At 33.5% G+C, this 22625-nt stretch overlaps 9 protein-coding genes and 1 pseudogene across 10 annotated transcripts; 7 read left to right on the plus strand and 3 right to left on the minus strand.

Annotated features, from left to right (window-relative positions):
- The first annotated feature begins 227 nt into the window (after positions 1–227).
- On the plus strand, positions 228–1297 carry LOC128386620 (nuclear speckle splicing regulatory protein 1-like). Its single transcript, XM_053345679.1, has one exon. It carries the CDS (start codon positions 352–354, stop codon positions 1294–1296), a length of 945 nt encoding a protein of 314 aa, XP_053201654.1. The 5' UTR covers positions 228–351; the 3' UTR covers position 1297.
- Positions 1298–1573: 276 nt separating this feature from the next.
- Positions 1574–5655, plus strand: LOC128386613 (dihydropyrimidine dehydrogenase [NADP(+)]-like). The gene is made up of 8 exons (XM_053345671.1): positions 1574–1716; positions 2080–2190; positions 2253–2423; positions 2479–2640; positions 2700–3779; positions 3843–5093; positions 5152–5235; positions 5304–5655. The coding sequence occupies exons 1-8, from the start codon at positions 1678–1680 to the stop codon at positions 5556–5558; spliced, it is 3153 nt and encodes a 1050-aa protein (XP_053201646.1). The 5' UTR covers positions 1574–1677; the 3' UTR covers positions 5559–5655.
- A 2861-nt stretch (positions 5656–8516) lies between these two features.
- Positions 8517–10180, minus strand: LOC128386617 (forkhead box protein N4-like). The gene is made up of 2 exons (XM_053345676.1): positions 9216–10180; positions 8517–9072 (listed from the first exon to the last, which is right to left on the minus strand). The coding sequence occupies exons 1-2, from the start codon at positions 10163–10165 to the stop codon at positions 8820–8822; spliced, it is 1203 nt and encodes a 400-aa protein (XP_053201651.1). The 5' UTR covers positions 10166–10180; the 3' UTR covers positions 8517–8819.
- A 103-nt stretch (positions 10181–10283) lies between these two features.
- On the plus strand, positions 10284–11193 carry LOC128386624 (dihydropyrimidine dehydrogenase [NADP(+)]-like; annotated as a pseudogene).
- LOC128386616 (acetylcholinesterase-1-like) lies at positions 11180–13887 on the minus strand. Its single transcript, XM_053345675.1, has 2 exons — positions 11691–13887; positions 11180–11626 (listed from the first exon to the last, which is right to left on the minus strand). The coding sequence occupies exon 1, from the start codon at positions 13696–13698 to the stop codon at positions 11992–11994; it is 1707 nt and encodes a 568-aa protein (XP_053201650.1). The 5' UTR covers positions 13699–13887; the 3' UTR covers positions 11180–11626; positions 11691–11991.
- Positions 13888–14662: 775 nt separating this feature from the next.
- On the plus strand, positions 14663–16513 carry LOC128386647 (phosphatidylinositol N-acetylglucosaminyltransferase subunit Q-like). Its single transcript, XM_053345709.1, has one exon. It carries the CDS (start codon positions 14737–14739, stop codon positions 16345–16347), a length of 1611 nt encoding a protein of 536 aa, XP_053201684.1. The 5' UTR covers positions 14663–14736; the 3' UTR covers positions 16348–16513.
- Positions 16514–16573: 60 nt separating this feature from the next.
- Positions 16574–17785, plus strand: LOC128386655 (translocator protein-like). Of its 2 annotated transcripts, none has more exons than XM_053345718.1 (3): positions 16574–16739; positions 17023–17098; positions 17249–17785. In XM_053345718.1, exons 1-3 carry the CDS (start codon positions 16717–16719, stop codon positions 17669–17671), a joined length of 522 nt encoding a protein of 173 aa, XP_053201693.1. In that variant the 5' UTR covers positions 16574–16716; the 3' UTR covers positions 17672–17785. The 2 variants fall into 2 exon arrangements, with proteins under 2 accessions (XP_053201693.1, XP_053201692.1); XM_053345717.1 differs by having other exon boundaries at positions 16720–16861.
- A 130-nt stretch (positions 17786–17915) lies between these two features.
- LOC128386656 (uncharacterized) lies at positions 17916–18683 on the plus strand. Its single transcript, XM_053345719.1, has 4 exons — positions 17916–18075; positions 18171–18229; positions 18322–18432; positions 18510–18683. The coding sequence occupies exons 1-4, from the start codon at positions 18024–18026 to the stop codon at positions 18540–18542; spliced, it is 255 nt and encodes an 84-aa protein (XP_053201694.1). The 5' UTR covers positions 17916–18023; the 3' UTR covers positions 18543–18683.
- Positions 18684–18738: 55 nt separating this feature from the next.
- On the plus strand, positions 18739–19981 carry LOC128386652 (endonuclease G, mitochondrial-like). The gene is made up of 3 exons (XM_053345713.1): positions 18739–19388; positions 19467–19578; positions 19650–19981. Exons 1-3 carry the CDS (start codon positions 18860–18862, stop codon positions 19954–19956), a joined length of 948 nt encoding a protein of 315 aa, XP_053201688.1. The 5' UTR covers positions 18739–18859; the 3' UTR covers positions 19957–19981.
- Positions 19965–22111, minus strand: LOC128386650 (WD repeat domain phosphoinositide-interacting protein 1-like). The gene is made up of 3 exons (XM_053345712.1): positions 21618–22111; positions 20336–21520; positions 19965–20254 (listed from the first exon to the last, which is right to left on the minus strand). The coding sequence occupies exons 2-3, from the start codon at positions 21482–21484 to the stop codon at positions 20237–20239; spliced, it is 1167 nt and encodes a 388-aa protein (XP_053201687.1). The 5' UTR covers positions 21485–21520; positions 21618–22111; the 3' UTR covers positions 19965–20236.
- Positions 22112–22625: the final 514 nt, after the last annotated feature.

Consider the following 22625-nt stretch of genomic DNA (forward strand, 5'->3'; position numbering starts at 1 on the left):
TTTGTTCAATTTAAAACTTTACAAATGATTTGAACCAAATTAAAGTTAACAGATTCAACGATTAGACGAATACAATTCTGATACAATGATCAAAGTTCTCATACACTGTGATAAGATATAATGATAAGAAAAATGAATTTTCAACAAGAATCTATCATAAATCAATTCTAAATTAACGTTAATTGTTGAAAAAATTTTCTCTTTTGAATTAACCGCTTTTCTTTACTCAAGTGTTTGTTTACATTTGATTCAACAAATGTTGAGAAATAATTTTGTGCTTTTATTATTCTGTGTCTTTGATTTAAATTTAATTGTGGTTTCAATTTATAATTGAGTTAATTTGTCGACAAGATGGGAAGTAATGTAATCGCTCAGAAGAATATTAAAAAGGCTTTGGAAGAGGATCCCAGTATTTTTGAATATGATGAGATTTACGAAGACATAAAGAAGGACAATAAGCCGGTTGATGATTTAAAGAAAAACGAACCTAAGAAAGAATTGAAATCTAAGTATATTTCCAATTTACTTAAAACTGCTAATAAAAGAAAACAGGAATCTGAACAAAGATTTGATCGTAAAATTCAAGCTGAAAGGGAAGCGGAAGGTGAACAATTCGCGGACAAGGAAACGTTTATTTCTGCTTCTTACAAGCAAAAGTTGGAAGAGAAAAGTTGCCGAGGAAAAGCAAAGATGGAAGAAGCTTTGGAAGAAGCGATGGACGTGAAAAAACAGAAAGATCTCAGTGGATTTTATACATATTTTCTAAATAATACTCTTACCAATGAAGCGAAAAAGAAACAAGATGAGAAAATTGAAGAAGAGAAAAAAGCAAAAATCAAGAGAAAACAGAGCTACCGGCCTCGAGAGGCTCGACAAAATTCAATGGAAGATGATGATTCTACTATTACATGTAAAAAACTACGAGAAGATAAACAAAAAAACAACGAAGAAGAAAAAGGAAAAGAAAAAGAAAAGAAAGAATCAGCCCGTTTTATCGATGGTGATGCTGATGTCGAACATGAATCGGAGTCTGAATCAGAATCAGAATCAGATACAGAGAATGATGTTCCAAGTGGTGGTCATGTTAATGAAGAAGAAGTAAAATCAACCGTTGAACCAAAAGAAAGTGAAGTGATTAAAGACGAAGTGAAATCCGACGAACCCAAGTTATCACATGAAGAGATTAAAAAACAGAAATTAGATGCAATTTTTAAGAAGCGAACTGTTGGTCAAGTGTTCGAAGATGCTGTCCAGAGATATTCAGCTAGAGTTGCTGATCGTTTATTGTCCACATAATAGAAAAATCAACAGCCTGTAATCGAATCGCATCTCAGTTAAAGTTCACTTATTATCTTAATTTAATCGGAGCAAAAAATTAAGAATCGTGCAGAAAAACAATTTGCCTCAAGTAACAATTACATCTCATAAACTTGTGACTTGTTGAGGATAATCAACATTGATTATCTTCAACTTGGAGATCAATTTAATCAACAGTCTGAGTAACAGAGTGTCTTGGTTTTCACTTATCTCAATTGTTACTAACAATCAACATCAACATTGGATTTTAATTTTGTTTGATTCCAACTACATAGTTAATTGAAAGATCAAGTTAATCCTCCAATAATTACTGTCTATTCTTGGCTTTTTGTTTAACAATTTAATTGTGATTAAGTTATTATGGCCCCTGTACTAAGTCGTGATCCACCCGATATTGAGGTATTTTTATTTTAATAACAATTAAAATCTAAACAATTGATTCAATACAATTTCGATCCTCTTCCATTGAAAGTTATTATTGTTAATTGATTTAACCCATTGATCTTTATCTAGATTTGACTTTTAAATTTAACATTAACCTCAAATTAAAGATCAATTAATCAATTCTTACAATGATTAAAATCAATTGAATTGATGTTAATTGTTTTTATCTTAACCACTTGACACAAAGAAAAGTATTAATCAAATGATGATTGTCAATCAATAGACATTGAAGATCAAGTCAATCATATGAAATAAACAAATTATATTGTATTACTGTTAATCGAGTAGCAAATTAATTCTGATGACAATTAATTGCAGAGTTTACTACAATTAAATCCCCGATCGCGACAACATGCCAACGTTATTCCAAGTATTGAAACGAAAGCAAATAAAAAACACTGGAAACGAAACGAAGATAAAAGTTGTTCGGTAAGTAAATCAGTTAATTGTTAACCTAAATTGTTCAACTTATATTCAATACTTAAATGCAGACCTGTGGAGATTTGGAAAACAATTTCGATGATATTAAACACACGACATTGAGTGAACGAGGTGCTCTTAAAGAGGCCACAAGATGCCTGAAGTGCGCTGATGCTCCGTGTCAAAAAAGTTGTCCAACCAACATAGACATTAAATCATTTATCACGATGATTAGTAACAAGGTAAACGATTTAATTGATTCAAATAAATAATTTCTAATTGTTGATCGTCTTTAAGAACTATTATGGAGCTGCTAAGGCCATTTTTTCGGATAATCCGTTAGGATTAACTTGTGGTATGATTTGTCCGACAAGTGACCTTTGTGTAGGCGGATGTAATCTGTATGCAACTGAAGAGGGTCCGATTAATATTGGAGGATTGCAGCAATTTGCAACGGAGGTAATCAGTCAATTCTAATCGTTGATTGTTATTAAATACCTTTTTTTTTCCTCGTCAAGATTTTCAAAATGATGTCGGTTCCGCAGATTCGACCTCCGTCTACAGTTAAAACTTATCCATTCAATGTTCACTCTCCTGAATCTTATTTAACTAAAATTGGATTAATTGGTTGTGGACCAGCGTCAATATCTTGTGCCACTTTTCTGGCCCGTTTAGGTTATACCGATTTAACTATTTTCGAGGCGAAACCTTATTTTGGAGGCTTATCCAGTTCCGAGATTCCTCAGTATCGTTTACCCGTGGATGCGGTTAATTTTGAGATTAACCTGTTGACACAATTAGGCGTCAAAATTAAGACCAACTCGGCGCTTGGTAAAGATTTTACTTGTTCATCATTGAGAAATGATGAAGGTTACAAAGCGATTTTCATTGGTATCGGTTTACCTCAATCTAAATCTTTGGGCATTTTCAAAGGATTAGATTCATCGTCCGGTTATTTTACATCGAAACAATTTTTACCTTCCGTGTCGGAGGCATCGAAACCTGGCCTGTGTCCATGTAAACAGCAGCAACTTGCAGCCCAACTTCCTGATTTTCGTGGACGACTGGTACTTGTCCTTGGTGCTGGTGATACTGCTTTCGATTGTGCTACATCGGCACTTCGGTGTGGTGCTCGAAGAGTGACCGTCGTTTTCCGAAGAGGATTTACCAATATTAAGGCTGTACCAGAAGAGATGGAATTAGCTCGTCAAGAGAAATGCGAATTTATCCCTTTCTGTTCACCCAAACAAGTCGTTCTTCGAGCTGATGGCAATACGATTGAAGGTATGATCTTTGCCCGAACAGAAGTTGATCCAGTTTCTCGTCGATTGATCGAAGATGAAGACCAACGGATTAAAATTAAAGCTGATATCATAATCTCTGCATTTGGTTCAACCCTGGATTCTGACGAGATTAAATCGGCCCTTGAACCTGTACAACTAAATGACCAAGGATTACCAGAGGTCGATAAAAAAACAATGGAAACAAATGTGGACTGGATATTTGCAGGCGGTGACATCGCCGGAGTGGCTGAGACAACAGTTGAAGCCGTTAACGATGGTAAAACGGCCGCTTGGTCGATTCACAAATATATTCAAGTAAGAAATTAGTCTAATAATAACAACAATCAGTTAATCATTTCGTTCTCTCTTCATTTACAGTCTCTATTCAATGATGTTGTGCCGTCGATTCCTAAATTACCCAAATTTTACACTCCAATCGATACCGTTGACATAAGCGTTGAAGTTGCTGGTCTACATTTCAAAAACCCATTCGGCCTCGCATCGGCTCCTCCAACCACTTCGGGTCCGATGATTAGAAGAGCTTTCGAAGCAGGTTGGGGATTTGCACTCACGAAAACTTTTAGTTTGGACAAAAATTTAGTGACCAATGTTTCACCTCGAATTATTCGTGGAACAACATTCGGACCCTCATTTGGTCCAAATTTGGGCTCTTTTTTGAACATTGAGTTGATTAGCGAGAAAACTTGTGCATATTGGTTACAGGTAATCAGAGAAATTAAGAATGATTTCCCTGATCACATTTTGATTGCTTCGATCATGTGTTCATTTGATGAGAATGATTGGAAAACTATAGCTAAACTCTCTCAAGATGCGGGAGCTGATGCTTTGGAATTGAATTTATCGTGTCCTCATGGAATGGGTGAAAGAGGAATGGGCTTAGCTTGTGGTCAAGATCCACAATTGGTCAAATCAATTTGTTCTTGGGTTAGAGAAACAGTTTCAATCCCTTTCTTTGCTAAGTTAACTCCAAATGTGACAGATATTTGCACCATTGCCAAAGCTGCTCATGAGGGCAAGGCCGATGGCGTGACCGCTGTTAATACAGTCTCTGGACTAATGGGGCTTAATGATAAAGGTGAACCTTGGCCTGGTGTTGGAATCCAGAAGCGGACAACTTATGGTGGTGTCAGTGGATCTGCAATTAAACCAATAGCTTTGAGGGGAGTCTCTGCTATCGCCAAAGCTTTACCAGGATATCCAATTCTTGCCACCGGTGGGATTGATTCAGCTGAAGCTGGGTTACAATTTATCATGGCCGGTGCATCGTTACTTCAAGTCTGTTCAGCTGTTCAGAATCAAGACTTTACTTTAATCGATGATTATATTGATGGACTCAGAGCTTGTCTCTACATAAAAGCTCATCCAGAACTTTACCATGATTGGAATTTTCAATCACCACCAACACCTAAGCATCAGAAAGGTAAACCAGTTGGAACCATTGGTCAAGGATTACCGAATTTCGGTGAATTTGCTGAGAAGAAAAAAAATATGATCGGAGATTCGAGACGAAAATCTTTCAATCAACAACAAATCGAAACAAACATGAATCAAAGTGATCTAAATTCGACTAAAAGTGAACAACAAATCAAATCAATTCCAAGAATAAAGGTAATCCTATTTCTTTTTTTTTCTTCAATTTTTAATTTTTGTATCTCTTTTGGAATAGGAAATCGTTGCTGAAGCTGTACCAAGAATCGGAGCCTTTGGTGAACTGGACACTAAACAACAAGTAGTTGCTTTAATTGATGAGGTAAATGTATCAACTCTCATTTTTATCCTTTATCGTTGTTAATTTTCTTAATTGTTTCCTTAAAATAGGATATGTGCATCAACTGTGGTAAATGTTACATGACTTGTAACGACTCTGGTTATCAAGCGATAAGTTTTGACCCGATAACCCACATACCCAAAGTAACAGATGATTGTACTGGTTGTACTTTATGCTATTCGGTTTGTCCAATTATCGATTGTATTTCAATGGTTCCATCGAACAAACCAAATAAACCCAAAAGAGGTATCGAACCAGAATATGAACCATCGATCGCACCTAAAAGTCCGCTTCCAATTCAATGAAACTAAACTGAGATAATATGTATTTCGAACATGAAAAAATACTTTGTAACTCAATCAATGAAATAGAGAAAACGAATAAATAATTAAGACAAAATGATCAATTTATTGGCTTTTCATTTAAATTGCTCATGAAATTCGGCCACATCCTTGAGTCGCTGTTCTTGAGCTCGAGTTATATTCTTATTTTTCTTCTCTATTTTTTCAAAATAAGAATTGTAAGCGATGAAAAAATTTTCTACAGTCCATTTTCTGAAATCAAACATGAAAACACAACAATTAGAATTTCATTCAATACTATTGATCATAAACTTACAATTCAGTTGATAAGAATCAAATTTTGAGAGAAATGCACAATTAATTAAAGGTAAACTAAAAGGTGAGAAAGAAATTTGTGTAGGCCAGCTGATTTTGTCGATAGTCGATTAATCAAAAGTACTAATAGATTGTCTTAAATTTCTGTAACTAGTTAATGGAAAAGTCGAAACAATTTTCGAGAATCACGAAACAGTCTAATATATTAACGAGTATATTAAATTGTCCTTTATTGCAAATTTCTATTTATGGATCATTGGTAAAACTACTGCTTCAATCAATTCTTGAATTTGTTTATCTAATCCTCCGATATCATTATATTGTTCAGTTGGACGTTCATCAACCTTAAAGTTCATAAAGTTATTATGTTTATTTTCTCTGGACGAATTAAATTGTCCTTTATTGCAAATTTAATTTCATTTTAAATTAGAACATTTTTAATAAAGAAACTTTTCATTTTTTCTATCTTTCTTTCGACTTTAAACAACAACCAATTGTCGAATTTTCCCCCACAAATGACAAATATCGTCTTTCGGGTCCGAATAAATGTTTTTTGTATCCATTGTTTTCGTTAATCTCCATTTAAGAGGTAGAACAGATTTCGACGAATCAGTTAACATCGGAGGCCAATTTAATCTTTGACCATAAGCAAAACTCTTTATAAATTTGATCATTTGTCTTGTTACTCGTCGATCGCGATCACTGAAAGTATCGTACTCATGATAAGCTTTTCCTAGAATTTGATAAGCGGCGTCACCATGTTTGGTACCGAAAAGCCTTTCGCTCTTATTGAAACCATCCATTACATAAGCATCTAAGTAACCATGAGTTATTTGTCCGTTCTTAGTCCAAGATTCGGTGTAAAGTAACAATGGACAATGGTGGAGATAATCGCCCGCAGCTAATGAAAGTGCTCCTTTAATCTCCATGACGTTATAATCTTCAACTTTATCGAAATAATATTTGAAAACTGTTTCTGCTATATCTTTCAATTTTGACTGGATTATTAATCTAAACAATCAATGTAAACAATTAGCTTACCAACTATTGATATTGTAAATCTACTAATTATATTAGATAACTAAACAAATTGTACAAAATGATAGAATAACGTTTAATTGTTGAACAGAAATTTCATCACCATAAAGATAAATTTAGTAAACGATAATTTTTGGATAATCAAGTTGCTCATTCGCCACAATTTAAGATTAACTGATTACTTTTCTTTGAGTAATTTGATTCTGTCTAATTGAGTAACATCAGAAATCACGAATTTTGAAAACAATCGCAATTAAAAACGACCAAGAAAATAAAGTTTCCATGATAATCCAACCAGAGAGCGTCACCAACACAGCTTGTTTATCTTTGTCTCTTTTTATCATTCTAATTAGTGATGATTATTGGATTTTCCAATGATCGATTGTGACAGTGATTGTGATCGAACCTGCAGTTGTGAAACCCTTTGTTCGACCATGTAAAAAGGCTTTAGGATCAAATTCTTCAAAGATTATCAGCTCTCAAAAGTCAACTAACGCATGTGTTGATGAAGGTGAAGGTAAAGAGTCCAATGAGGTAATAGAGATATTACAACATCAGAAGGCGAAAAATTTGGATGCCAAGATTGTCGACAGAATTTTGAATGAAATTATTGAGAAAACCGATGGACAAGGTGTTGATTGGAAAGATATTGCTGGACTTAAAACGGCCAAGGAGAGTATCCGAGAGATTGTAATTTTACCATTGTTAAAACCTCAACTTTTCGTTGGACTTAGAGATCCTTCAAAAGGTATTTTATTAAAGATTTGCTGCTTATGTCAAGAAGCGGCTTATGGTCCAACCCTTACCACTGACCATTAGACGCATGATGCCTGATGATGCATGATGAAATCTTTTTCATCTAATGTATGTTTTTCCGAAGATATTAATCGTTTGATTAGATCTCTACGAGCTTGTTTATTGGGAAGGGGAATGTAAAGTCTACTGTTGAATCGCCGCCTTGCAGCTTCATCTAATTCATGAGGTCGATTAGTGGCACCGACAACAAGTAGACTTTCCTCATGGTCAGTGGTAAGGCCATCAAATTGAACAAGAAACTCGGTTTTCAATCTACGAGAAGATTCATGTTCAGAGTCATTTCGCTGAGTTAAAAGTGAATCTATTTCAAAAAGAAAAGTTTTTCTTTTTTTTCTTTAATAAACATTTTCAATCAAAAAATATATTGATTTTAACGCAACAGAAAAGCTTAGATATTTGATTGTGGTAATAAATTGCAATCAGTTGATGAAATATATTGTTTTTTTTTTCTTCAGCGGTGGAAATGATTAATTGCAACAAAGGGAAATAATTATTTTGGAAGAAAACAAAAGATTAACAAAAAGGGATTAACTGTTGGCTTAAAAAACACAAGCTACTGTATAGCGTTTCCAGTCGTATATGCATATATGAGATTGGTGATGGCTCTTTGGGGTTGAGTGATTAGAAAAAAGTAGATTTGATTTCTCTAGAATAGAGGATAATCTAGAAAAAAGAATAGATTTGTGTTGATAATATTTGATGAGAGAGAAAGAGAGAAATAGGTGAGTTATATAGGAAATTATTCCGACTTTTGTATGATGATGACGATGGTGAGATATGATTATAATAAAAAATATATTCGATGATAAAAGAGATAAATTTTGTGTGTGATAATTGTCACCAGTTAATTTTCATTTGATGATGATAAATGATAGTTATCATTAAGTCTGATTGCCTGTTGAAGTTCAGCCATTTTATGTTGATTCAAAGCCAAAAGTCCAATGTTAATCAGGTAATCACAAACATTTATAAGATAGAAAAGTTAATACAAAAAGAAAAATAATTTAATTTATTTATACAAACAAATGAATAAAGAAATTGTTTGTTTGTTTGATATTTAAATGGGAGAAGATTATTTGATTAGGTTAAATTGGTTTAAAGAATTAAACTATTATCATGCTTACAGAGTCCTGAGAGTCGATAATGAAGTTTGGTTATATCGGTGATACATTGTTTCTTTATCTCATATTTCAAGCAATTCATCCGATTCGCGGTAACGGTGTATTTGTAACCTTTCTTGGCGGTTCTCGGATGATCAGATTTTTCGAACCAATCACAAGTAGCTAAACTGTGTCTCAATGAGTTTTTCCAATGTTGACCAGCATCTTGAAAATATGGAAAACATTCCCTGTGAATTAGAAGGAAGAGAGAAAAAAAGAAAAGAAAATAGAATGAAATAGAAAAAGATTAGCTTGTGTTTCTAAGAAAAAGGTTTTCATTTTTTGCTCTTTTTGCTTGGAAAATGCAGGTAAAAATTAGATTGGTACTTACATGAGGAACTTGTAGACACCGGAAACTTCTTGTTGTCGGGTGGGCTCACTGTAAATCGCTAAGGCACATATGTGAGACATATTATGTGAGAACGGAGGCTTCAGGTAACCATTATGAGTTGATGTGTATAAAGAATCAACATCAAGAGCGAAATCAGGGTCAATCCGTTTCTCTGGTTTATTGGCCAATTTTTCAAAATACTTTTTATGTTTTCGGCAACAATTACCTTCTTGACTTTGTTGGGAAAGTTGTGAATCCGATTGTGTCAAATTAGATGTATAATTTGATGATGAATTGTAAAATGAAGATGGCCCATGATAGGAACTTTGAGAAGCGATGACCAAAGGCTGTGAATAGTTTTCATAGCTACTGGATAGAATTGAATTGTCCAAAGATTTTACCTGAAGAACATTTGAATTTTCTTGAGATTTTTGCAGTGAATTTTGAGATCTCTGGGATTGAGATAAAGATTGTGAACGAATCAAGGAATCACCTCCATCCTTTGACAATTGAGAACAGGTTAAACCATTTAGAAGTAAACTTTCAACGGATATATTTTCTTTGACATTTTCGTTGATTTCATTCTCATCACCACCATCGACAATAAACTCTGATTCAAGAGTAAAATCATTAAACAAGCCACAATTTTCAAAATAATGGTCATCAAGTTGGTCAAAATTATCAACCTTCACAGGTAAGACTTGATCCATTGGTGAGGGAGATGAAGCTTGAGATATTAATAATAAAGTTGATGAACTAAGTTGAAACATAAACGGTGAATCAGGAACACGATCAGATGAATTGATGAACTTATCGTAACCTTTGTCCATTGAACAACTATCACAGTAACAATTATAATACCTATTAACCGGTAAATAGAAAGGTCTAAATGGTTCGTTGTCAGCTGACGCTAAAATGTCAGAAAGCGATCGCTGGGACGCATGGAACATATTCCGACTTTTAACTCATTTTCGTAAAGCGAGTTTTTTCTGCTTTTCAGCTCCAGCGTCCATTCTTTTGACCACATATGGATCAAGTTCACCTTTTTCTGTTTTCTTTTTCTTTATCATGGCCGGTGCATCGTTACTTCAAGTCTGTTCAGAATCAAGACTTTACTTTAATCGATGATTATATTGATGGACTCAGAGCTTGTCTCTACATAAAAGCTCATCCAGAACTTTACCATGATTGGAATTTTCAATCACCACCAACACCTAAGCATCAGAAAGGTAAACCAGTTGGAACCATTGGTCAAGGATTACCGAATTTCGGTGAATTTGCTGAGAAGAAAAAAAATATGATCGGAGATTCGAGACGAAAATCTTTCAATCAACAACAAATCGAAACAAACATGAATCAAAGTGATCTAAATTCGACTAAAAGTGAACAACAAATCAAATCAATTCCAAGAATAAAGGTAATCCTATTTCTTTTTTTTCTTCAATTTTTAATTTTTGTATCTCTTTTGGAATAGGAAATCGTTGCTGAAGCTGTACCAAGAATCGGAGCCTTTGGTGAACTGGACACTAAACAACAAGTAGTTGCTTTAATTGATGAGGTAAATGTATCAACTCTCATTTTTATCCTTTATCGTTGTTAATTTTCTTAATTGTTTCCTTAAAATAGGATATGTGCATCAACTGTGGTAAATGTTACATGACTTGTAACGACTCTGGTTATCAAGCGATAAGTTTTGACCCGATAACCCACATACCCAAAGTAACAGATGATTGTACTGGTTGTACTTTATGCTATTCGGTTTGTCCAATTATCGATTGTATTTCAATGGTTCCATCGAACAAACCAAATAAACCCAAAAGAGGTATCGAACCAGAATATGAACCATCGATCGCACCTAAAAGTCCGCTTCCAATTCAATGAAACTAAACTGAGATAATATGTATTTCGAACATGAAAAAATACTTTGTAACTCAATCAATGAAATAGAGAAAACGAATAAATAATTAAGACAAAATGATCAATTTATTGGCTTTTCATTTAAATTGCTCATGAAATTCGGCCACATCCTTGAGTCGCTGTTCTTGAGCTCGAGTTATATTCTTATTTTTCTTCTCTATTTTTTCAAAATAAGAATTGTAAGCGATGAAAAAATTTTCTACAGTCCATTTATCAAAATAGTCCGGCCTCGTTTCAACCCACGAACAAAATTGAGCGAAAGCATCCCAAGGGAGAGAACGGCCATTTTTTCGGTTATAAAGACCTCTCATTATGTTTAATTGTACTTTAATGAAGGTATACTCATTCTCCATTGGTTCTTGTTTAGCACGATCATTAAGGTCAATCTGTTGAATTCCAGTTGTAACTTTTTCAACGGCGTTTCTTGGGTTTGGATAACCTGAACCACTCGCGATTGAATCTGGATCACTTTTGATAATTGAATGATCCATTTTCTGAAATTAAGCATGAAAACACAACAATTAGAATTTCATTCAATACTATTGATCCTAAACTTACAATTCAGTTGATAAGAATCAAATTTTGAGAGAAATAAACAAGTAATTAAAGGTAAACTAAAAGGTGAGAAAGAAAGTGTGTAGACCAGCTGATTTTGTCGATAGTCGATTAATCAAAAGTCCAATAGATTGTCTTAAATTTCTGTAACTAGTTAATGGAAAAGTCGAAACAATTTTCGAGAATCACGAAACAGTCTAATATATTAACGAGTATATTAAATTGTCTTTTATTGCAAATTTAATTTCATTTTAAATTAGAGCATTTTCAAAAAAGAAACTTTTCATTTTTTCTACTTTCGATTTTAACCAACAACCAATTGTCGAATTTCCCCCCACAAATGACAAATATCGTCTTTCGGGTCCGAATAAATGTTTTTTGTATCCATTGTTTTCGTTAATCTCCATTTAAGAGGTAGAACAGATTTCGACGAATCAGTTAACATCGGAGGCCAATTTAATCTTTGACCATAAGCAAAACTCTTTATAAATTTGATCATTTGTCTTGTTACTCGTCGATCGCGATCACTGAAAGTATCGTACTCATGATAAGCTTTTCCTAGAATTTGATAAGCGGCGTCACCATGTTTGGTACCGAAAAGCCTTTCGCTCTTATTGAAACCATCCATTACATAAGCATCTAAGTAACCATGAGTTATTTGTCCGTTCTTAGTCCAAGATTCGGTGTAAAGTAACAATGGACAATGGTGAAGATAATCGCCCGCAGCTAATGAAAGTGCTCCTTTAATCTCCATGACGTTATAATCTTCAACTTTATCGAAATAATATTTGAAAACTGTTTCTACTTGTTCCTCTGTTGTATTAGGATAAGTTCTCATGATCATGTAATTTAGCATTTTTTTAGCTTCTTCTATTGACGCAGGCCAAAGTTTTGTGAAAATTTCGTCTTCGTTTTGTTCGTTACCAAAGAGAATTGGAACTCGACGTCGAGGGTATTTTTCAAGAACCAACTGATCGGGGGGAATCGGAAGAAGTGTAGTATTATAAATCATTACGAAAGGCGGTGTTTCTTTGTACGACAATTGATTCATAACTGGGTCGCTAAACGAAGCATTCATTAGAACCTGAGCATCGATGCCTCTCATACAGTCAACCTGTTGATCGGTAAGTTTAGTGGCCTCTGGATCATCAGCGTTACCGCAACCGACAATTTCCGCCACTGTTCGAGTCAAGTTAAAAGTTTCCTCTTGTGTTCTGATCGCCGAATGAGGACTAATCACTGATGAAGCTAAATAAACTTTATCGATTAACTTTGCATCCACGATTGGTGATAAAATGAATGCCGATGCAGCCATAGCACCAGAACAAGCGCCAAAAATAGTAACTGCTTTAGGATTCCCACCAAAATGTTCAATATTTTGATTAACCCATTCAAGGGATTGTATTAAATCATAGATTCCTATGTTACCAGGAATTGATTCAGTTCCACTATAACCAAATCCAAAAATACTGAGCCGATGATTAACCGTTACAACAACGGTGTCACTTAAAGAGGACAATATGTCACCTTGATGTCGCTTTTCATGAACTGAACCTTTATTAAAACCACCTCCATAGATGTATATTATGACTGGTTTAAGAGATGAACTTTCAATATGGTTCGAGGCTAAAGATGAGCTAATGACCGGTGTCCAGACATTCAGATACAAACAATTTTCACTTGTTTCGGGATAGTTCGTGTTCACATTTGGGGGCTGGGGACAAGGCGGTCGGAAGAATGTGGCATTATATTCACCATCATGAGGATCCAGAGGAACTGGTTTGATGAATCTAAGTTGACCCACCGGTGGTTTAGCGTAAGGAATACCAAGAAAAACACCAATCGGTCTACCAAGAATCCGCTCTTGTTTACCAATGACAGTTGACCAGGGGATAGTAACGGTCAGTTTACCTTCATGTGTTTTATTGTAATACCGATGCGGATGGTGATACCCACTGACATTGATTGGTAATAAGCTGAAAACACAAAAAACTAAAAGAAAAATTAACATGATCGTAATGAAATTGTACTTAATTAAGTAGTAGGAAAAAATAAATTCAACTGATGAAGTTAATTATTGTTGATTTTTGTTTCTCTCTCACTCTGTGTCTCTCTCCCAAAGAGTAATAGTTATTACTCTTTGCTCTCTCCCTCAGGTCTTTCGAGACAAGATAACCTTGATTCTCAACCAGATCTATGGACAAGTTTCCGTTTCTATGTGAACAAGATGGAAGATGAGAAAAATATTTATGTGATTACTGGAAATTTTGTTGATTATTACGAAATTCAATTAATTAATCTGCATTTTGATTACCTTGAGAAACTAATCTCTTCAATCTTATCTCAGTGTTTTTCCCTTTTTCATTTTTGCAAACGAATGGTAATCAATTAATTTACTTGAATTTATCTCTTAAATTATTGAGAACAAGTTCTTAACAAGTATATTAATCGATACAACTCGAAATGAAACTTTTCCTCGTTTACTAAAGTTCTAATATCATATCATGATATTCAGTAGTTGATCTTCCCAGTGTTGAGCAATTTAGATTTTTATCTAATCCAATTTAAACCTTTATCTCTTCATTTAAACGGCAGAAAAGTAATCACATTGATTAATTGTTTAAATTGGAATCTTATTGACTAAAGACTCTTTCTAAAGTTCACTATTTAGAAACAAGGGAGAGAGAGAGAGAGTTGAATTTAATTTAAATTACGATTAATTAAGTAGCGCGAATCAAAACAATTAGCTACATGAGGAAGTCGTTTGTTGTCATATATTTTTACGTCTTTTTAATGGATTGTTAATGGAAATTTTAATTGACGAAAGCTGAATTAGAGGTTCAACAATCCAGAGGCGATTTCGTGAAGGTCAAACATTTCAATTAATCGTGACAATTTGTCGTTGCCCAATCAAAATGTTTATTCTGGTAAAAAACTGATCTTCTGTTGAATTAGTCAACTTGCTGTGAGAATAGACTTTGTTGTGTTTACAATCATCTTGTCATATGTTTTTAAAGAAAACAATTGCATTTAGATTGACATTTAAACGATGGAGTTTAATTGTGTTAATATTTTAATTGATGACAACTTGTTGATTAATTTAGAACGTGAAACCTCATCATTTATCTTATTTGGTTTGAAAGAGATTAACCAGAAAATACTTAATGTGAACATATTGGCTGTTAGGAGATTCAATCCAAATTGTGATCAGTTGATTATTAAGAGATTAATTAAGAGAAGAAATTTACCCAAATTATTAGGATTCTTGGATAAATCAACATCATCTTCAGAGTTATCAGAACGATCTACAATTAAAAGTGAAGCTGGAAAAACGTTCTTTGTTCATCTTTTAGCCAACACCAATGTTACCATCAAGGAATTACTGATAAATGGGAAATGTAATCAAACTATTCCGGTTAATTTGATTATCTACAATTCACATCATTTGATAACATCTCATTCCAAATTTGATGGACCAGCCAAATTAAATCAATTGGAAGAACCAATTTGTAAATTCTGTATTCAGACTATTGAGAAATTTTTGATTCTCAAGAAAACCAGTGATCAATTGGAAATTCAATCCTTTATCCCCTGCAATCAAGTGTCAAAAGTGACTACCAATCCACCAACAATTAAAAGGTCCAACTCATCATGGGTTGATTATCTTCTTGATTATACTACCACCGGTAGATTAATTTACCACCGTTTCGAGGAGAGTTTATTTTGTTGGAATAACTTCAACAACAATCTTTTGACTGTGAAGATCTTCAACATTATAAGTCTAATCATCGTTGATTTGATTCTAAGTTTCTTATTTTTTCTAATCATTTCACAAGTAACCTCTCCATCTAACCTGTTGGAATCTTTTCTCACAATAATGGAATCAATTGTATCAAAAGTGGAACAATTGATTTACAATCTAATCGGAATGCCCGCTGGTCTTAAACTAAATCGTCCATTGAACACTGCCCTTGGAAACTTTTTCCTCTATCATATTCACATTTGGAAAGCTTATATTACTCTAATCCGTCCATTCTTATCCCTGGTTCTTGATCTTCTTGGATTAATCAGTTTCTTTGGAATCACATTTGTATTGAGCTTTTTTTCCGATCTCATCTCATTGGCATCAATTCACATTTACTGTTTCTACGGATATGCTGCTAGACTTTATTGTTTCCAATTGTCGGGCTTAATTTCCCTGTGGCGACTTTTTCGAGGTAAAAAGTGGAACAATTTAAAACACCGAGTCGATTCTTATTCCTATGGACATGATCAGCTATTCATTGGAACAGTTTGTTTCACCATATTAATCTTCCTTCTTCCAACGATATTACTTTATTATATTGTTTTCCTATTTCTCCGTTTGATCAGCATCATAAGTCAATTTTTCATCAAACTAGTAATCGGGATAATCCTGTTAATCCCTTTCTATGGTTTATTTTTATGGATCTGTGGATCGGCTCAGATAAAGACAAATCTCTTCTTCCAAATTGTTGAAATTACCAAAGAAAGACAATTAACTGTTAATATGATTTTTAAATCAATGACTTTAGGTCAAATCTTTAATTCTCATACATGTAATTCTGGTAATCCTTTTAATTACCATAAATTGTTACCAGATAATTTTTTCCTTTCAATTTTGACTGGATCATTAATCTAAACAATCAATGTAAACAATTAACTTACCAACTATTGATATTGTTAGTCTACAAAGAATATTAGAAAATTAATTTAATTCTGTCTAATTGAGTAATCAGAAATCACGAATTTTGAAAACAATCGCAATTAAAAACGACCAAGAAAATAAAGTTTCCCTGATAATCCAACCAGAGAGCGTCACCAACACAACTTGTTTATCTTTGTCTCTTTTTATGATTCTAATCATTTGTTTATCTCAATTAGTTAATTAATTTCTCTTGGTGCAAATTGAGTGTCTCTTTTATTGTTAACCTTTTGTGTAGACTGATTGTTAATATAAATAAATTGAATTAGAACTACTTGTTATTCTTATAACTTTCACTCTATCAAGATGAACCTCCTATCCAAAGTTGGGTGAGTATCCATTTTGTTTACTTTTTGTGTTGATGATTTGCTAATTGATTCTGGTCAATTTAATTTGGATTATCATCAATCACCATGAATCAAACTGTTAAAACTACAATTTTAATTATTTGGTGAGAGACTATAATCATAATGACATTGATTTAATTACTAGTTAATGGGTGAAAATTAGTTGATTCATTTTCTTTCTTTCCTTTGGTTTATCTTGTTTACTTTTTCTTTGTTTGGTTTCACTTCATTTATGTTAATCTAATTGTTTCTTTGTTCATTTCAGTGCCGTCGCTTTGCCCAATTTGATTGGATGGGCTGGATCCAATTTCACTCGGGCAGCGATTCCGACCTGGTATGAGGTAATTACAACTTTCCAATCATTTTCTCAATCATCATTGTCATAATATAAATTTAGTTTTCCACTCACCGATACTTCAATCAGCTGATTGTTTCAGGTTGTTTGCTATTATTTTCTGCTTTTGATTGTGATTTTTGTTTTTCCATTCCAGAAACTGAAGAGACCTTCATGGCGACCACCTAATATCGCTTTCCCAATCGTTTGGACTGCTCTTTACACCACCATGGGTGCAGCCTCATACCTCATCTATCGCGATGGTGGTGGATTCAATGGACCAGCGAGATTACCGTTGACAGTTTATGGTGTTAATCTAATTCTTAATGGTCTTTGGACTCCTCTCTTTTTCGGTGCTAAACGAATCGACCTCGCTCTGGCCGATATCTTAGCTCTAATTGGAGTTATTGGTGGTTGTGTTGCGACCTTTTATCCCGTCAATAAAACCGCTGCTTACATGATGATTCCATACCTTTTATGGACCAGTTTTGCTTCTTTACTTAATTTCAAAATTTGGCTTGATAATCCAAGTGGTGGAGTAAATTCAACTGACAATTCAACCGCCGATAAAGCAAATTAATTCAATTTAATGTTGGAACAAGAAAAACGAAAATTTCAAACATTTTCCTAAATGTATTTTCTTTAAGGAAGAAAAAAAAAGAATATTATTGAAGAGATTTTATCTTCATTTTAATTATAACTTTCTACATTTATTTATGTGTATTTATATCATCTGACTGATTAGCAATCAGTAATTAATTTCATCACTAATTAGTCCACAACAATTTAAAATAGAATTCATTTCAAGCGCCATCTGGTGGTTCTATTTGTTGATCTAAAGAAGGAAAAAAAATTTTTTCAATTAACACGTGAAATCTTGTTAATCATTTATCGTTAATTGTGATTGATTTTATCATAGATTTTTACTAATTATGCCACCAGTAAAGTGTATTGTGTCGAACATTGCTTGGACCGTTGGTCGAGGTTAGTATATTGAACAGAGTTTCCATTTCTTTTCGTTTTCAATTCAAGAATAAAATTAAATTGGATTTGTGATAATCTCTTTTGTTTGTTTACAGTTCAGCTTCGTGAATATTTTTCCCGATTTGGTTCATTGGCTGAAGTTTCAGTTAAATTTGTAAGTGTTTTAAACTAAAATATTGATCGTAACATCCATATTGTCATTAGAATCTTAAATTCTAAATTCTAATATCTTAATAATTTATACAGAACAGAGAAACAGGATTATCTGAGAAATTTGGTTTCATCACTTTCATCGATAAACAATCGTTTCTTTCTGCCGTAAATCAATCAAATGAACATTTTCTTGAAGGATCAATGGTTAGTCTTACTCATTGAATTGTAATTGTCTATGTAATTAACCAACTTATATTTTTTTCATAATTTTCTTGCCACAGATGAGACTAAAACCAATGCGAGAATCATCATGAAATGTGAAAACCCACCAAAGAAACAAATTAAATGAAATCATGTAGAAGATTGAAATCATTGTACATTTTAATGTCAACTTTTTTTTCATTAGAAATTGATAATAAAAAGCTAATTTAAATGTAAAAAGTGTCTAAAAATTACATCAAGATGAATTAGTCATTGTTTTGAATGAAAAATCACCTTGAATGAAAACAGAGTAACAGAATTGATCAGCTGATTGAACTTTTTTACCTTAACATGTGAGTGAAATTGTTTACATTTACTGATTCATTTGAGAGAATTAATTATTGTGTGTGTTGATTTCACAATTAGAATCATGTTTAGAAAGTATATCAACACGGGAATCGCTGCAACAATTGGTTGTATTGGCGGTGTATTAGTGGAAAAGTATCGCAATCAAGGTGATTTAATTGTTCATGCTGATGCCTCGGTTGTGAATTCATTCAAACCAACTGATGATTTACTTTTACCTTCTAATCAAATCAAACCGATTCCTGGTGAAAATACCACTTCAAGAGTTTCAACCATCATGAAACATGGTTATCCAAGTTTCGATTCAGTTCGAACTTATCGGAATTTTGTTCTATCTTATGATCGTCGATTACGTTCAGCTAATTGGGTGTTTGAGCATTTGACACCGAACAGTTTAGAGAAAAATAATTCAGTGTCTCGGAAGAATTGTGACTTTTTTGAAGATCAATCAATTCATCCAACATTTAGAGCTCGAAACACAGATTTTAAATCGAGTGGTTATGACAGAGGCCATTTAGCACCAGCGGGCAATTACAGATCGATACAAGAGGAAGGCTGTCAAACCTTCATTCTATCAAATATCTCACCTCAAGGTAAAGTCTTTTCAATGTTAATTGTTTTGAGATAATTTCTAATTTAATGTTTATTTTTCTCCTCTTTCTACAATTTAGTTGGTGTTGGTTTTAATCGAGGTGTTTGGAATAATCTAGAAAAATACGTTCGATATCGAGCTCGACGATCGAAAAATCTTTGGTCAGTGACTGGCCCATTGTACCTTCCAAGGTAAAAAGACGAAAACTGCTCGAGGGTAAAATCAGTTCCAACTAATCGTCTTATTTGTGTTTAATTTTCAGAGTCGAAGGAGGTAAAAAGTACGTTAAATATGAGGTAATTGGAGATCGTGACGTTGCCGTGCCGACTCATTTTTTCAAAGTTCTTCTTATCGAGAATGAGACTGGTGAATATGAATTGGAAAGTTACGTTATTCAAAACAAAGCGATGGACGATAACATCCCCCTGAAAGCGTTTCAAGTGCCAATCGATAGTATTGAACGAAGTGCCGGTTTCATATTGTTCGAAAAAGTTCCGAAGAATTTACTAAAATCAATCAACAGTAATAATCGATTATTAGAAAATTTTCAAAAAAGCTCAACAAAATAATGAACATAAATAGTGAGAAAACATTTATTTCATTTAAATTGTTTCTTAATTGTGAGACTTAATTCAGTGTTTATTGTACGATTAGTATCGCAGGTCGATAGGTACTTTTTTCGTAAAAAAATTATGTACATTTAAAAAAAAAGTTCTGTACAAAATTACATTGGTATTTTCGATCTGAAAAAGTGGCAAATCAATCTTTGTATCGTCAATGGTCACAATCCGGTCAAATTTCCGTCTTCTAATTTAGTTTGCCACTAATCGAGATTATCTTTTCGAAATTTTAATCAACCAAAACCCACTGTAAGAAAGATTTAAGAAAAGATCAATCAATTATATTGTCAATAGAATGGAATTAATTAACAAGAAAACATTTATTTACTTCTTCTTCGTGAAGGTCACCCACTAGATCTTTTTCAATGGCGACGTTTTTAATTAATCGACATTCACCTCCATTGATATCGTCAAGAGTGTAAATGTACACGAAACCATCAAACGTTGCGACAATTAGATGACTAGAATTTCTGATTCTATGGATCATGCTAATTGTATCCATTCCTGGTACGGGTAAAGCTGCATAGGCGAAAGCTCGTTCTTGGTGTAACAATTTAGAAATTTCCGTTGGTAAATAGGCTTCAGCCGTTCGCGTGATTGCATCGATGATCGCACTTGAACCCGAAGATGCAAGAGAAACTGGTTGTTCAAGTTTAAAGATATGAATAGTTGTCGATGAACTGGTAACACCAAGATAAGTGGAATCGAGGCCGAACCCAAGTGAATTGATGGAAATGGTTCGGGTAAGACTGCGTCTAAATTCATAGACACATTCGCCGGTGAAAACAATATGAACTCTAATTAAGGTTCCCTTTTCACTGGCAGTGGCCACACTTCGTCCAGTTGGACTAAAAGAAATTGCAACAATCGGACTGATGTGAGCTTCAAATATAACCTTAGATTTCCTCACTCGACAATCAAATATTTCGACCTCTCCTTTGATGGCACTACATGGATATCCAAGATAAGCATTAAAATCGTTCTCAGAGAGATCAATCAATCCATGGGGATTTGGTACATTAAGTATAACATAGTGAAGTTTTTGCATAAATTTTGTCAATTCACTGCTAAAAAGGTAAACACCACTTTCGACGGCAATTGCGATTCGCGATGTTGAGGCTCTTAAAGCACAAATCGATTTACTGAAAAGTTTAGATTCAAGAAAAGCTCCATCGGTTTCGTGATATTCATAAAAATTAACCTTATTTGGTGAATCAGTGGTAACATAAGTGAGAATCATAGTTTTAGGAATTAACTCGATCAATTTGATTGATTCATTCAAAAGGCCTTTCTGTATAACGGGATTCGTTGGATCGAAGTAGTTAACTAAACGATAACCATTTGTTGTTCCAACAACAAGTTGATATGATTGCTTTTCAAAGCGTAAAGAAAACACTTTCAGGTCACTTTCATTTTCAATCTTCTCTTCGGTTTCAATATTATCTAATTGATTTTCTACATCACCAACGTGGGCCATTGTTTAACAATTAAAGTTATCAAATAGAATCAAGAACTAATTAATTAAAGAAGAAGAGAAAACAAAACAAACAGAAACGTAAGAGGTTGACAATTGACACAAGATGATTAGGTTAATCTGATTGTATACTCACAGTGTAAACATTTAAATTAAGAGTCAAATCTTTGTGATGATCAGCAAATTGTTGACGATAACGAATGAGATTAGCGATGATGGTTTACTCATATTGTCCATAACCAATAGAAATTTGAATTGATTAAAATTAACGATCAATTTGTTTATTTCAACATTTCAAGCCGATCAGTTGATCATCAATAAAATCACAGCTGAAATTTAAAGTCTCTATGGGAACCGAATGAAAAAGTTGCGCTTTTTTTAACAGTTAATTAATTAAAGTTGACGATTAACTGATGGTGATGGAAGTTAATTAAAGTGATAATAGATTTACCTTGGTCATGATAATTTAGTGATAACCTTGTAATGATCAAATCTAACCACGAGATGAGCTTGAAACTGTTCAACCACTTGTTGAATTAATTTAATTGTACGACCAGAGGAGTTAATTGTTTTCCTTTGAAGGTTATCAGCTAAATCTTCAGACAGATTAGCGGCCAAAGTACCGATAACATTAATCAAGGCTTCAATCAGATCAATTGTTTCACTTAATCGCCGGGCCACTGTCATGATCATCGAATGGAAAAGTGTAAAGAATTTAAATTAATTAACTAATTAAAAGAAGAAAAAAAAAAGAAAAGAAACACTTGATTCGGTGAAAACTAATGTTAAAAATGAACAAAATATAAGAGAAGATGAGAAAGAAAAATAAGTAAACAGATCAACAATTAAGGAAAAAGTAAATAATAAATGAGAGACAATTTGATTAGATTAAATCACTTGAATTGACCAATGATACTCACAATCGGATGGGATTAGTGAGTGAAAGATATAAACAATGATTAGAATTTAAGATGATTATAATCAAGTGAAATCAATTGGATGGTTCAATTCCGGTTCTGTCGACACAATTATCATCACAATCAACCTCAACCTCAACCTCAACATGATGGAAATTATTTTAATCAGAACTGTAACAGGGAAAAGAGAAAGGAAGGAAAGATGATTTAGATCAGTAGGATTACAA

This window comes from Panonychus citri, unplaced genomic scaffold (genome assembly GCF_014898815.1).
Source record: "Panonychus citri isolate SS breed McGregor unplaced genomic scaffold, ASM1489881v1 Contig00072, whole genome shotgun sequence".
Classification (NCBI taxonomy): Eukaryota; Metazoa; Arthropoda; class Arachnida; order Trombidiformes; family Tetranychidae; genus Panonychus; species Panonychus citri.